The sequence below is a fragment of the Chelonus insularis genome, unplaced genomic scaffold (genome assembly GCF_013357705.1).
Source record: "Chelonus insularis isolate UGA/USDA-ARS -01 unplaced genomic scaffold, ASM1335770v1 contig_260_pilon, whole genome shotgun sequence".
NCBI classification, from domain to species: Eukaryota; Metazoa; Arthropoda; class Insecta; order Hymenoptera; family Braconidae; genus Chelonus; species Chelonus insularis.
Genome location: NW_023276452.1, coordinates 409652 through 423491, shown reverse-complemented (window position 1 = coordinate 423491; position 13840 = coordinate 409652). Strand labels below are relative to the sequence as shown.

The window sequence follows — 13840 nt, the reverse complement described above, 5'->3', positions numbered from 1 at the left end:
TTGTCGCGAGGTAAAACTCGAACGAAAAAACGAGCTAGACAGAGTGATAAAAACACTCCATATTCAACTAAGGTCAGGCGTCTCAGTTGTAAGTGTCAAAATTTACAATATTCCACTATTTTGTTTGGCTTACATTTATTTTTAATATGTAACAATTATTTCTATAATCTATTTATCTATATATTTCTATAAAATGTTACTCAATTAGTATTTATAAATATTTTTTTTCAGCATCTCCTGTCGAGAGAACTAAGCGCACAAAATGGAGTGACTCGGAGAAAAAAGCCGTAAATTCGTTTTTCGGAGATATAATGAAACTTACAAAATTACCCAGTCTCAACCAATGTCAGGAAGCCATAAGTAAACATGAAGTTTTACAAAAACGTCGGCCAGAACAATTAAAATCTTTCATTGACAACCAAAGGAAACAAAAAATTCGGCGTAAAACTTATGCTGCCAAAAGAACTACAAAATAATACTTAACTTAACTACTTTTCTAATAATTTCAATAATGTTTTCTTTTCTTATAATGTTATAATTAAATTAACTACTATTTTACAATATAAATAATTTGTTCTTTTTTATAAATGTCATCTATGGATAAAATTGCAATAAAATTTATTTGACATTTAATAAATGTATTTTTTTAAACTAGTTTCAAGAATACACATCGAAAATTTTATAGATTTTGGTCCATATAGATGTATATATTGAAGACAGTCCCCAATCAAATCAGAGGATAAGTGCACGTATAAAGTTTAAATAATGTTAGAGTTATATGTTGGAGACAGTGTAAAGTATACATTTAATCGTCCATTGTATTTGCATGTAATCAATCAAATGTATATTTTAAAAATTGTCTCAAAACTACATACAAAATTAATTTGTAAAATTTACTTGAAATTCATGAAATGTATTCTTTGAAGTCAGTCTCCGAAGTATACATTAGATGTGATCATAGCATTTTCTTGTGATTGATCAAATGTATACTCCAGAGACTGTCGATATTATACACACGAATGAAGAGTATAAAATTAACTCAGATATTAAATTTATATTTTGGAGACAGGCTCTAAAGTATACATTAAATCTAATCACAGCATTTGCTTGTGATTAATCAAATATATACTTTAAGGACTGTCCTCAATCTATACATGAATTGAACTTACAAAATTAATACAGATATAAAAGTTATATTTTGGAGACAGTCTCCGAAATATACATTCAATCCAATTATAACGTTAGCTTGGATCGTATACAGACAAATGTTATTTTGGAGACAGTCTCCAAAGGATACATTAAATCCATTCATAGCATTTGTTTGTAATTACTTAAGTGTATACTTCGAGGACTGTCCCCAATCTATACTTGTATATTTTGGAGACAGACTCTGAAATATACATTCAATCCAATCATAGTATTAGCCTGTACTGTATACAGACAAATGTTATTTTGGAGACAGTCTCCAAGGGATACATTAAATCCGTTCATAGCATTTGTTTGTAATTACTTAAGTGTATACTTCGAGGACTGTCCCCAATCTATACTTGTATATTTTGGAGACAGACTCTGAAATATACATTCAATCCAATCATAGTATTAGCCTGTACTGTATACAGACAAATGTTATTTTGGAGACAGTCTCCAAGGGATACATTAAATCCGTTCATAGCATTTGTTGTAATTACTTAAGTGTATACTTCGAGGACTGTCCCCAATCTATACTTGTATATTTTGGAGACAGACTCTGAAATATACATTCAATCCAATCATAGTATTAACTTGTAATTAATAAAATGTATATTTTAGGGACTGTCCCTAATCTATACATGTATATTTTGGGAACTGTCCCCAATCTATACATGTATATTTCGGGGACAGTCTCCAATTATGTATTAAATGTTTATTCTAGCGACAGTCTCCAATGCATACGGATTATTAATGAGTCCGTAAAACATACATTTAATAATTAATTCGTTATAATTATTCATTTAATTGTTTATACTCTAAAATTGACTGTATTCCAGGTTTAGAAGGCTTTTTCCGATATTTTACTGATTTTATCTAGTTGGGTCCCAAAACATACATTGTACATATATATATATATATATATATATAAGATCATAAGCTTTTCATACACACTTATTCCTCTTTTGCATGTTTGTAACGCCATTCGGGTAATCTTTACCTAAAAACAGGTTTTTGCTTTAACAACACGAGCGACAACTTCTATACTTCTTTCTTAGGACCTTCGGAATTCGGATCGTTTTGTTCTAATCTGATCTCCGTTTAACGATCGCTGCATGGTGCCAAACCGGTGCCTCATTTCTTCCCCTTCACTCTTCGTCTTCTCTCTTATTTGCCTTCTAGATTCTCCATCTCAACACTAACTGTTCAGACCTTTCTTTCATTACAATCCGAAAAAAAATTCAGTCAATCTGCCAACCATAATTCACTAACGATTAATCACACCGAGAATAGTTTATCGATGTGACCTCATTAGTTATTTCATTTTTTTCTCTTCAATAGTTTCGGTCATTTGGTAAATTTTTATTAAACTTTACGACATATTGAATTGCCTTGAAATAAGTAAGTCTGTAAACACGTGAGCTTATGCCTCCGTGACTTAGTTCGATATCTTTGCTTCTGCTGGCTCTTCCGTGTCACGCGAATTCCCAGGAGTCATTGCATTGATCACATAGTTTTATCGATAACCTAGATAAACATATGATTCTTTTTAGTGAACAATACAAAAAAGATAAAATATGTCTTCTAATTCATTGGCAATCAATAAAAAAATTTATGTAGAATAGTTTATTAAATAGTTTATTAAACAATCAAATTGAAGTCCTGGAGAAAAAATCTAGCTGCCGTTTGCCTCATTAACTAAAGATACGAGGCGACTCTCTCAGCAGATGATAGCAAAGCGCGAAATTGTTGAACAGCGGTTCTCCTTTCTTGTGTGTCACTGCAGGTGAATATACATAACTAACATAAGACTCGTGCGTTTATTGCTGTGTTCTTTTCTCTCTCTTTCTCTCTCTTGAACTCTTTTGGAGTTCTTCTTAGCGTCGAGAATCAGGAGGTTCAACGTACTCGTATAATGACCACAAACGAACGTGAAGCGAAGGAACGACTCTCTCTTCAGTTGCTCGTAGAATCTACCTATCTTACCTTAGAAAGAGCAACTGAGATAAACAATGTGAAGTCACGTAGGGCGGTGTAAAAGGGTGGGAATTGCCGAGTACGATGGACACGACAAGAAGTGGTGAAAAAGGAGCGTCACAAAATCAGCAGCTATTCTCCGAAGAATTAATTCTTGAAAAGTTCAGGAAACTTGATTGAAACTAATCGCTAGATGCTGCGTGAAATACCGCAATAAAGCTCGTGCCAATAACCAGAACCTTCTTTTTAGATTACTTGGATTAATTTTTTTCTTTTTTTTCCTCCTTGTCTACATCATCGATTACTTTGTGTTGATGGTTGACTCGGAATCACCGCCGCTAAGCATCCATTTTTTTTATTTTTTCTTAAACATTTGTCGACGCTTTGAAAGAACGAAAGACGAGGGTATACATACCTAAATGCGGATGTTACGGACTTACTAACGAACTAAGACACACAGGCTCGGTGGCAGTTCATTAATTTTACAGATATAGATACTGGTTGTGATACATTCTCAGGATGACGATTCTTCGGGTGATCTCCAAAGATAGTTCCATCTCTCTTCAGACTTATTTCGTCCTTCAACTATAAAGAAACGAAGTCGTTGTGAGAAAGAGGAATGAGGGTGAATATAGATTCTATGATGAATCATACTAAAATGTATGTATGTATATGTTTCGAAGCACTGTAATGTAGGTTGAGATTTGTTAAGATATGTGCTCATGTACAAAATATATGACTTTTTCCCTTGATTTTTCAACAAATTCTAATCGATTTCAACGCTTTTTGGAAGTAAAATATTCTATAGTAAACATGATACTGCTTGAAACAAATCTTCTCAAAATAATCGTAGGAATACATTGCTTAAATATTTTTGGTACTTTATAAAAGTATATGTTCAAAAAATTGTACAATTTAAAATAATATTGGAAAAGAAATATCTGACAAATCGAAATTTGAAAGGGCCACAATAGCGTCTAAGATACAGTTGTATGTGAAAGTTCAATAAATTTAGAAATAAAACTTTTTCGAAGCAAAAATGCTAGAATTGCATCAACAACTTTAACTAAAATTTCAATTATGCAAATTCCGCAAATTCTGAATTCACTACATTATATTTAAAAATTTTCGACAAATTGTGCAAAAAATACAAAAAGTTCATCGAATAAATTGTTTGTGAACTGTAAATGAAGTAATAATTAACAAAAGAATGGGACTTGGTTAAAAAAATGTTTTACTTCATTGCAAAGTCAATGAATACTATTACTATGTACTTTCAGACGTGTTTGAATATCAACATTCTTAATTATTGTAAATGTATCGAAATTTAATGGTTTTATGTCACTAACTTTCCAATTAGTTATAACATTTTTTATACTTCTGAAATTTTAATCATATTTTTACATAAAACACAATAGTTTGTAAAGTAAGATATGTAAAATCCTATAAGATATTATAACGTTATAACATTGTAAAGAATTTTCAGAGTATAGATCCGCAGTCATGCCTGTATGTTACGTGAGATAGTGTAAAGTCGGTCGAGGATAACGCTGTAGGACAATTGCTGCTCGATTTCTCACTCATGTACTAGATACATAGGCAATATCGTGTATGAAGCACAAAGGAAAAATGACGAGATTTATTGATTACGCAGAAAATCATCAATAACACTTGAATCAACGATCTACGTAATTAAGTGCATAATACTTTATATTTATCATTATAATGATGAAGTGGTGAGTGATGAGTGAAATGATGAGTGGTTATAACCACTTTTAAGTTTTCTAGTAAAAATAAAATGGCAGTTTCGTTTTGACTCAGTGTCTGTCCAGGATTTTTCTTCGATCGAAATATATATTAGTTTAATATATATTTCGAAAATAAAAAAATCAAAATTTTACTGTAAAAATTCTGGTAGATATCCACATGATAGCATATTCTGGTAGGAAAAAGTCATTACAGTCATTCATATGAATCGTTTTGGTAAAGTTGATTAATTAACAACGAATTATTGATTATAATTAATTAGTTGATTAAAATTAATTAACTCTGTCATTGATAATCTAAAAATTCATACAACTGAGTGATCGAGTAATCTAAAATTTTGATTTTCATCACTCATCAAATTGTAATTTTAAAATTTCCATTATCTAATATCAAAATATTCGAAAATTTGGAAAATTCTATTATCTGTTACTATCATGCGGTAATTTAACAATTCTAATTACCGATTTTTAATTATTTTGTAATATGAAATTTGGAATTTCAAAATATATATCATATTACACTCTAAACTTTATAAGTATCTATTTTTCTATTTACCGAACGCTGCATATACATATAGATTACATTCAATTAAGTAATTCAACCCTTGCTGTAGTAATAAAATGAGCAGTGCTAATCATAGAGATGTAAGAATGAAAAATTAATAACTGAATGAATATCGATGTTTTCATTTTATTTTAAATACTAAACTGTTGCTTACTTTTCTTTTTTTTAATTTTCAAGTCTTTTAGCGTATCATGCACCATATTTTTAAATCATCTGAAGAAATTTTCTGTGGAAATTATTAATATTTTTAATTATTAATAACTGAAGAAATGAAATTGACATATTCAAATTACAAACTTTCCATTTTAAAGTACTGCCAAATTAAAACGACGAGTTTTTAGTTATTTTGATTTACTGAAAAATTTTTAAAAGTTCTTTCAATTCTTTTTAAAACCCAAATCTATAATTATAATCCAGTTTTTAGTTTTCAGATGTAAAAAAATTTGAATTTTATTTTGGTTTACTTTTTTTTGTTTTACATCATTACAAGGATATTTTTATTATTAAGATTATTTTTCATCACCTACTCATTGTCCGTTTTATTTTCAATTGATAATATACACATTATTGAACATTAGATAATCAAAATTTCATATTTAATTATTGTCGGCACCGGCACTCATTGTTAAAAACTTGTTTCTTCACAAACAATTTTTTCTTTTCTTTTTTCAACATCTAAAAATAGTTCTGTCCATACTGATCCATCAATCTCAATCTCTAGAAAATATTTCAAAAACAATTTTTCATCATTAAACAAAGCCAAAAATAGGTTAATTTTAAAAAATCATGTAATGAAATAAGAAACAATATACCTTTCTAACAAAAGAGTATTTTTGTTGATCGACTATTATTGGTCTAATCACTTGAGATTACATCAAACATTGCTATTGTAGCATTAAACTCATCAGCAACACACGGAATTGTCAGGGTGCGGGTTAGAGTGTAAGCAAGGGAGAAGGAGTTCCGTGTTCAGCAAGAGAAATAGGCTGAAAAGAAAAGAGAGAAGCATGAAGAGTCGAGATGCCAGAGTTTACCTTCACTGCGACTGAATACCAGTGAGGCCCCGATGGACCACCTACCGTCCCTGATCTGATCTCCACAACGCTCGTTCGTGCGTCCGTCGTTTCATCCGTCCGTCTCTTAGTTGCCGTTCATCCACGATCAGTGCCTGCCCCGACTCTGCTGTTCCCATCAATAACGTTTGTAATATCTAATTAATCACAAATTATCTAGATCTCCGTCTAAACTGAGGAAACCCTCAGGGCAAAACGCCTCAGCACGTTTGCTCTTTGCTAGTGTAATCGCAAAATCGTTGACTCTTATTTGTCAATCGACGGTCGAAGCTTAAAATTGATTGTAGGCCAAGAAATGATACCGGAAGAATCGAAAGTTTAGCCAAAATAAATAAACTCAACTATCGAACAAGATAGCTATGAGTAAATTTAGAACACTGATTTATAAAGAAAACTTTTTTTTATATTTATTTATAATTAGTAACTTTTATGATCATACGAAATTTATACAATTGGGCGCAAGGCAGAATTTAAAGCAATGTTAAATTGTTCTCTTCCTAATAATTAAACAATTAATGTTGCAACAAAATTAAATTGATTAAAAATAATAGAAAACGAATCATCATACGGTAGGGAACATGTCATTAATTGTCTCATTTTTTAAACAATAACTTATACAATTATATGAAAATTATACTTCGTGACTAAAATGTCATTACTTAATTCTTATCGGCTCCTATAGGTGTTCTTTATAAAGAATATCTACTTCTTATTCACGATCGAGAAATCATTATACGTTATGACAAAAATCTTCTTGTGAATGATTTTTAATACTAATATCAATAAGTCAAGACAACCAATTAGTATGCAAATAAGATGACAGCGAATAAGACGATGTCCATGACAACCGATTTCTTGAAAAAGGGTTCGCGACACAAAGATGTGCTCTCAGCATCGAATCATATGTTACATTCAAAAAATCTATTGTTCAAATAAAAAAATTGTCCCGCCATTATTCCTGTTGTGGGTCCAAGAGTAACAAGATAGAAAAATATTCAAAGATAAGTTCTTTATTGTAAATTCGAAAATTCTATCGTCAGCTTTCTTACAATGTTCAGAAAATAAGTGTAAGGTTTAGGGAAAATGCATCCTTTATATACTGTGGTGGTCAGGAAAATGCATAGAGAGGGGGTTAAGGAGCTGGACTGCAAGGGTTTGTTTTCGGATGTGACAGGTAGAATTTCTGTTGCTATCTGAGGATATGTATATATATAAGTAAACGTAGGTGAGTTATCCTACATTCCTGACAACCAATTAGTATCCAGATAAAGTACAGCTACGCAAATATCTATGATAACCGATTTTTTGAGAAAAAAAAACAAAAATTTCGCGATCAATTTTTGATTCAATTGGTTAAGTATTTTCATATTTTTCAATAATATTAGCAGTTAATATTTTTTCTATGTATTATATTGATTACGTTGGTCCAATAAATAAGTGTGATAAGTATTTAATAGAATAAAATCAATTTACATAATTATTGACTGAATCTATTCAAAAATTATGAGCTGAAATTCGGTTTTTTTTCTGCCGCACCCTGTATTATGGCCATTCATATACACATATAAGTTATCTTGTTAATATCTTCATTTATTTTACCAAATAATACCGTATAAAAATTTTACGAGGATTCTTATGCGATAATTATGGATTATCTATCGGATAAGTCTAGACTTAAAAGATTTCGATTACCACGCCCGGATTACAGCACAAAGTAAAAATATCTTTCACAGATAGTATATACAAATATCTTCATGGAATATATAATTTGTAATTATTTAATGAGAAGTCAATTCACATGAGAAAGAGTAAAAGAGACATCGTAATCTATCAGATTACATCTGGCACGACTCGTTCAGACTCGTCCTCGCTTTTATCCTCTATGATAAACAAACGCCGAACGAAGAATTTACATCTGTATAAATGTCTCGTGTCGATTGGGTCATTTATTAACTGAAGAAAGTGTCGCGTGAACAGGTATCTCAATGCCGTTGAATAAATATTCGAACGGTTTTTTTATATTTATATCATTTTTATTCCACTTATGATGACGGTTACAGGAAGGATGAATTTGGCATCTCTATAGTCGGTAGATATAAATGCTATCAAGCTCTACTATCATTGAGGACACCAATTAGTGCTATCATCAGCTCTCACCGCGTACCCTCTCTAAGTTGTGCGCGTGGCTTTTATTCATTTTAGTTGGGATGTCATTGGCCTTCTATTCTATTCGAGTTCCATTTATTTTTTATTTTACCCCCCATTGACTATTATCGTCTTGAATTATATCCAAACCCGAAGACTGACAAAGACGTCAGGGTTTCATTTTTATACCCGCGTCAAAACGATTTCTTTTATTTCCAATCAGCGCTCTTATTATTTTTTTGTCTCCACACACTTCATTCGTCTCTTTATTCGATTGAACAAGCAATTTCAAGGCTTCCAGAAGAGACTTTCTCAGTCAGAAGTTGTCGTATAGTATTGTTCAGCGGCTTTTCATCTTTCGTAATTTATACTAGCCAACAAACAGATGACCTTGTTCTATGTTTCTTCATATCGTCACGAGAATATTCCCAGTTTCTTTAACAGGATCTTCTCGGATTTATTTTCTTTGTCCTAAAGCTTTCGTGTTCTCGCTCCTCTTCCTTCAGATGAAGTAGGAAAAATAACTCGCCATACGGGGATGAGAAGGATAAGAGTCATAGCAGTTTTATCCGCTTGAAATGCTCGCATATGTATATAACCGCTAAAGCTGCTTGACGATAAATCAAAGCCTCTCACGTATGTAGTTATATGCGCACATTATGCCGCGTCATAACGATATTGCTTTATCAACATCACGAAACATTTGAATCTTTACTCCTGGTGCATCTAACTTTTCTCATATACTTTTTTTAGAGTCAGAAGCCTTAATTAATCCTCATGTCTAATTATCAATAAATCAATTTGTCAAAGGTTAATTGATCGTATTAAGTACGCATAATTTTCGTTTGAAAAAATTATCATTGTTTTCAATTGCAACATCTGAGAAGTAAATGTCGTCATAGCTCGAATTTTTATTGTATATCGAAGAGAACAATAAAAGAAGTGTATGTAATCAATATAATGGAGGTATTTAACCTTTTGTGAAAATTATCTTTTTGATATTCATTTCATTTTATGGTAGCGAAATTAAAATAATTAGTTAACCCATTAACGCCGAAGAATCGTGTTTTTTTTTCTCATTTTCAAGCTAGATTCTTATCATCGAAAAAAAATCATTTGCAAATAAAAAATATGTTCCCTTGTACTTTCGAGTGTCCTCTTTCCGAATCCGGAGTCAAAATTAAGTTTTGTCCATTAGAAAAAAAAATATGGCCGTTTTTAAACAAAAAAAACCGAAAAAATCGAAGACATTTTTTTTTCAATATTTTTTTTCTCATTGAAGACGCTCAAGGAGCCCCCCTTTTTCTTCAACCATGAGTGCACAAAATAGTTGTAGTTTAAGAATATATTTTTTTAATTTGTCGACATTGACATTTTCACCCCCAAAATGGCGCTTTTCATCCCTTCAGCAGGAAGACAATTTTCACTCTCGGTGCCCGACAAAAAAATATTCAAATCTTAACGAAAATTGGAATCCCGGGGTTTTCAAGGTCGCTGATTACGATTCCGCCCTCAAAATTCAAAAATTCAAAATGGCGGACCCAAATTCAAAAACTTATTTGAATCGGATGAAATGTGGCACTCGGGGGTTTTCGAGGTCGCTAATTACAAATCTGTCCTCAAAATTCGAAAATTCAAAATGGCAGATCCAATATGGCGGACCCAAATTCAAAAACTTACTTGAATCGGATGAAATGTGGCACTCGGGGGTTTTCGAGGTCCTTGATAACGAATCTGGCATCATCATTTCAAAATTCAAAATGGCGGATGCAATATGGCGGACACCTTCCCATTAACGCCCAGTTATTATCTAACGTTTATTGAAGAATTGACAACTTTATATATTGACAAATTGACAAATTTATAGAAATTCATCACTCCGCATTACTCAACGGATAAACTTATAATTCTTTTTTCTACTCTTAGCATTACCCAGAGAAAACGACATGGACGTAGTAGGAATCCTTTCTCCTTTGGGGTGCTTGATTTGAGTGAGTCCCCTTGCCTCTCACTTTTTGGGGTGCTTGGTTGTAAATGCGCCCTTTGCTTATCCCCGAAGCCTGATTACGTGTTTCGCTTTCATCCAAGCACTACAGAAATAAGCATTACAGTCCTTACAGTACGTATATGTTCTTATTGGACAGATTGAACAACGAGCTTGTTTGCTGTGACGGAAAGTATCGTGTGCTTTGTTCCGTTTTAGTTTTCCCCTCTCTAAGTAATATTTAGCAATCGAAATTGCGAATTGCTTTGAACCAATTTTTTTTGTTTTATCTCCAGTTGCGTTGAAAATCACGACTGAGTTCACAATGGCGGCCTGAATAAATCTAATAAAGACGACCCATGTCCATTTTTTTGAACGGATACTTGGAAGCAAGTTGTTGCAATGTCCACCGTGCACGTCTACTCCGCCCATGAATTTATTGTAGAGATGAAATGCTTGTGGAAACGGAATCTCAATTTTTGAATGTGCACTCGAGCTAAATCTCTTAGACGGTAGTAGAGGAGTTACCCTTGCAGCGGTAGAAGCGATCGAAACTGGTTTCGAGTCTACGATAGTTATGTAGTCTATTCCGCTGTTTTGATCATGCTTTACAACATACGTACCTCGTGGAGACTTTTTGTCGATTACATTTTTTTCTTTGACTCGATTTTCTCTTATAGTTCCTGTACATTGTAAACCTAACTTTTTCAAATGTACTAGGAGATCGAAATTCGTAAAAAAATTATCGCAGTAAAGATGGAACTGAGATATCTTCTTAGGAGGGATAGATTTGAGAAATGGATCCAATAATTCCATCACTACACGAGAACCTAGAGCACATTTACCCGATTTATCTCCAATTGATGAGGTTTTTCCACAATATAAATCGAGATTCAACAGGTATCCATCGGCGGTGCAGAGACCCCAAAATTTTAGTCCGAATCGTATGGGTTTTCCCCGGATAAACTGTTTTAGCGATGTTCTTGCATATGATTTGGCCATCATTTCGTCAACAGATAACGCAGTCTTCCACAAGCCAAACTGACGAATATTTCTCTGAAATAATTGTAGTAATTTACGAACGCGCCATGCCTTATCACTGGGATCATTGTCTTTAGGCATCGAATACTTTAATTCTGATTTGATTTTCTCAAATGTATCGCGTTGCATTGCAGAAGAAACCACCTCACATAATAAGAAGGGATCAGTTGACCAATAGTCTCTTTGAGATTTTCTTTTATTGAACGAGCTTACAATGATGATGCCAATGAAAGTATTCAAATCATCCAACTGCAATTCAAACCCATTCTCTTTACATGAGTCAATAATGTATGTTTTCATTTCCATGCAGAAAAACTTTTCAAACAGTTGTATCGGCTCACTTTTTTAAATACTTTTTTTTACACCGTCAGTTAGTAATAATTTGTCTTCAGTCTCATTCGGGTAGCTCTTTTCACCAACCATCCACTTATATTGGTGATCTCCTTCCAATTTACATTGATTATCTGTGTAATTTTCCGATGCTTGTTTATAAGCGATACTCGAAAGGTGATCGTTTGATTCAAAATCAGAATCGGAATCACTAGAACAACCAGAATTGTCTGGATTCGGAATCGCGACGAGCTCGTCACAATTATCGTCAGAAGTATCTATTTCAAACTCTACATGAGAAGGAATAGATTGCCTTGGTCGTTTTCGAGACATAATGGTAATATTGTCAATATGCTCACGCTGCCGATGAGATAAGAATTATCGAAGAAGTGAATTCACTCAGGAGCAATAAAGATGAGAAAACAATATTTTATGAATAAATTTTGTTGAGGTACTGAGCTGAAATTTAGGTATATAAGTGAGTTCGATTTAGTCTCAAGACAAGTTCTACGAAAATAGAAACCAAATTACTCAGATGAGGAATATTGGCAGACCTAAAATGAACACAAAAATTCTGAGCTAATATTTTTTACAGAAAATAAAATATCATTAGCAATGTGAACGATCCACACTCCACAAACGTGAAAAATTAAAAAAGATGTGATAGGCATATACAAAACTTATTTGCAGACAGAAATATTTATGGATAATAAATATATTTGTATCAGGGATAATATTCAATGATGACCCGTATAAACAAAAACAAGATGAAATGTAAAAAAATCGGAGATTTCTCAGCCTCTGCAACGTCAATTTCATTCGACACATGAAAAATATAATATATGATCATAAAATGTGAATCAATTGAATGATTATTATTTACATTTATATGAAGTTGTCAATTCTTCAATAAACGTTAGATAATAACTGGGCGTTAATGGGAAGGTGTCCGCCATATTGCATCCGCCATTTTGAATTTTGAAATGATGATGCCAGATTCGTTATCAAGGACCTCGAAAACCCCCGAGTGCCACATTTCATCCGATTCAAGTAAGTTTTTGAATTTGGGTCCGCCATATTGGATCTGCCATTTTGAATTTTCGAATTTTGAGGACAGATTTGTAATTAGCGACCTCGAAAACCCCTCGAGTGCCACATTTCATCCGATTCAAATAAGTTTTTGAATTTGGGTCCGCCATTTTGAATTTTTGAATTTTGAGGGCGGAATCGTAATCAGCGACCTTGAAAACCCCGGGATTCCAATTTTCGTTAAGATTTGAATATTTTTTTGTCGGGCACCGAGAGTGAAAATTGTCTTCCTGCTGAAGGGATGAAAAGCGCCATTTTGGGGGTGAAAATGTCAATGTCGACAAATTAAAAAAATATATTCTTAAACTACAACTATTTTGTGCACTCATGGTTGAAGAAAAAGGGGGGCTCCTTGAGCGTCTTCAATGAGAAAAAAAATATTGAAAAAAAAATGTCTTCGATTTTTTCGGTTTTTTTTGTTTAAAAACGGCCATATTTTTTTTTCTAATGGACAAAACTTAATTTTGACTCCGGATTCGGAAAGAGGACACTCGAAAGTACAAGGGAACATATTTTTTATTTGCAAATGATTTTTTTTCGATGATAAGAATCTAGCTTGAAAATGAGAAAAAAAAACACGATTCTTCGGCGTTAATGGGTTAATATATATTTGCAACAAGTTTTTATAAACTCGTAATCGTAAATACTAATACATAAGTTTTATAACAAGTACATAGATTTG

General features: G+C 32.6%; 1 protein-coding gene across 1 annotated transcript; it reads right to left on the bottom strand.

The window, feature by feature from the left end:
• Window positions 1-6121: 6121 nt before the first annotated feature.
• Window positions 6122-12402, bottom strand: LOC118064956 (piggyBac transposable element-derived protein 3-like). The gene is made up of 3 exons (XM_035079925.1): window positions 12103-12402; window positions 11322-11988; window positions 6122-6213 (listed from the first exon to the last, which is right to left on the bottom strand). The coding sequence occupies exons 1-3, from the start codon at window positions 12400-12402 to the stop codon at window positions 6122-6124; spliced, it is 1059 nt and encodes a 352-aa protein (XP_034935816.1).
• Window positions 12403-13840: the final 1438 nt, after the last annotated feature.

Bases quoted from the DNA above. Each gene is read 5' to 3' on its own strand.
- LOC118064956 (XM_035079925.1), bottom strand. From the start codon at position 12,402: ATGTCTCGAAAACGACCAAGGCAATCTATTCCTTCTCATGTAGAGTTT. The intron at 11,989-12,102 runs GTAAAAAAAAGT...TTTGAATTGCAG, and splicing joins AATTATTACTAACTGACGGT to TTGGATGATTTGAATACTTT. The intron at 6,214-11,321 runs GTACGTATGTTG...AATATTTTCTAG, and splicing joins CGACAAAAAGTCTCCACGAG to AGATTGAGATTGATGGATCA.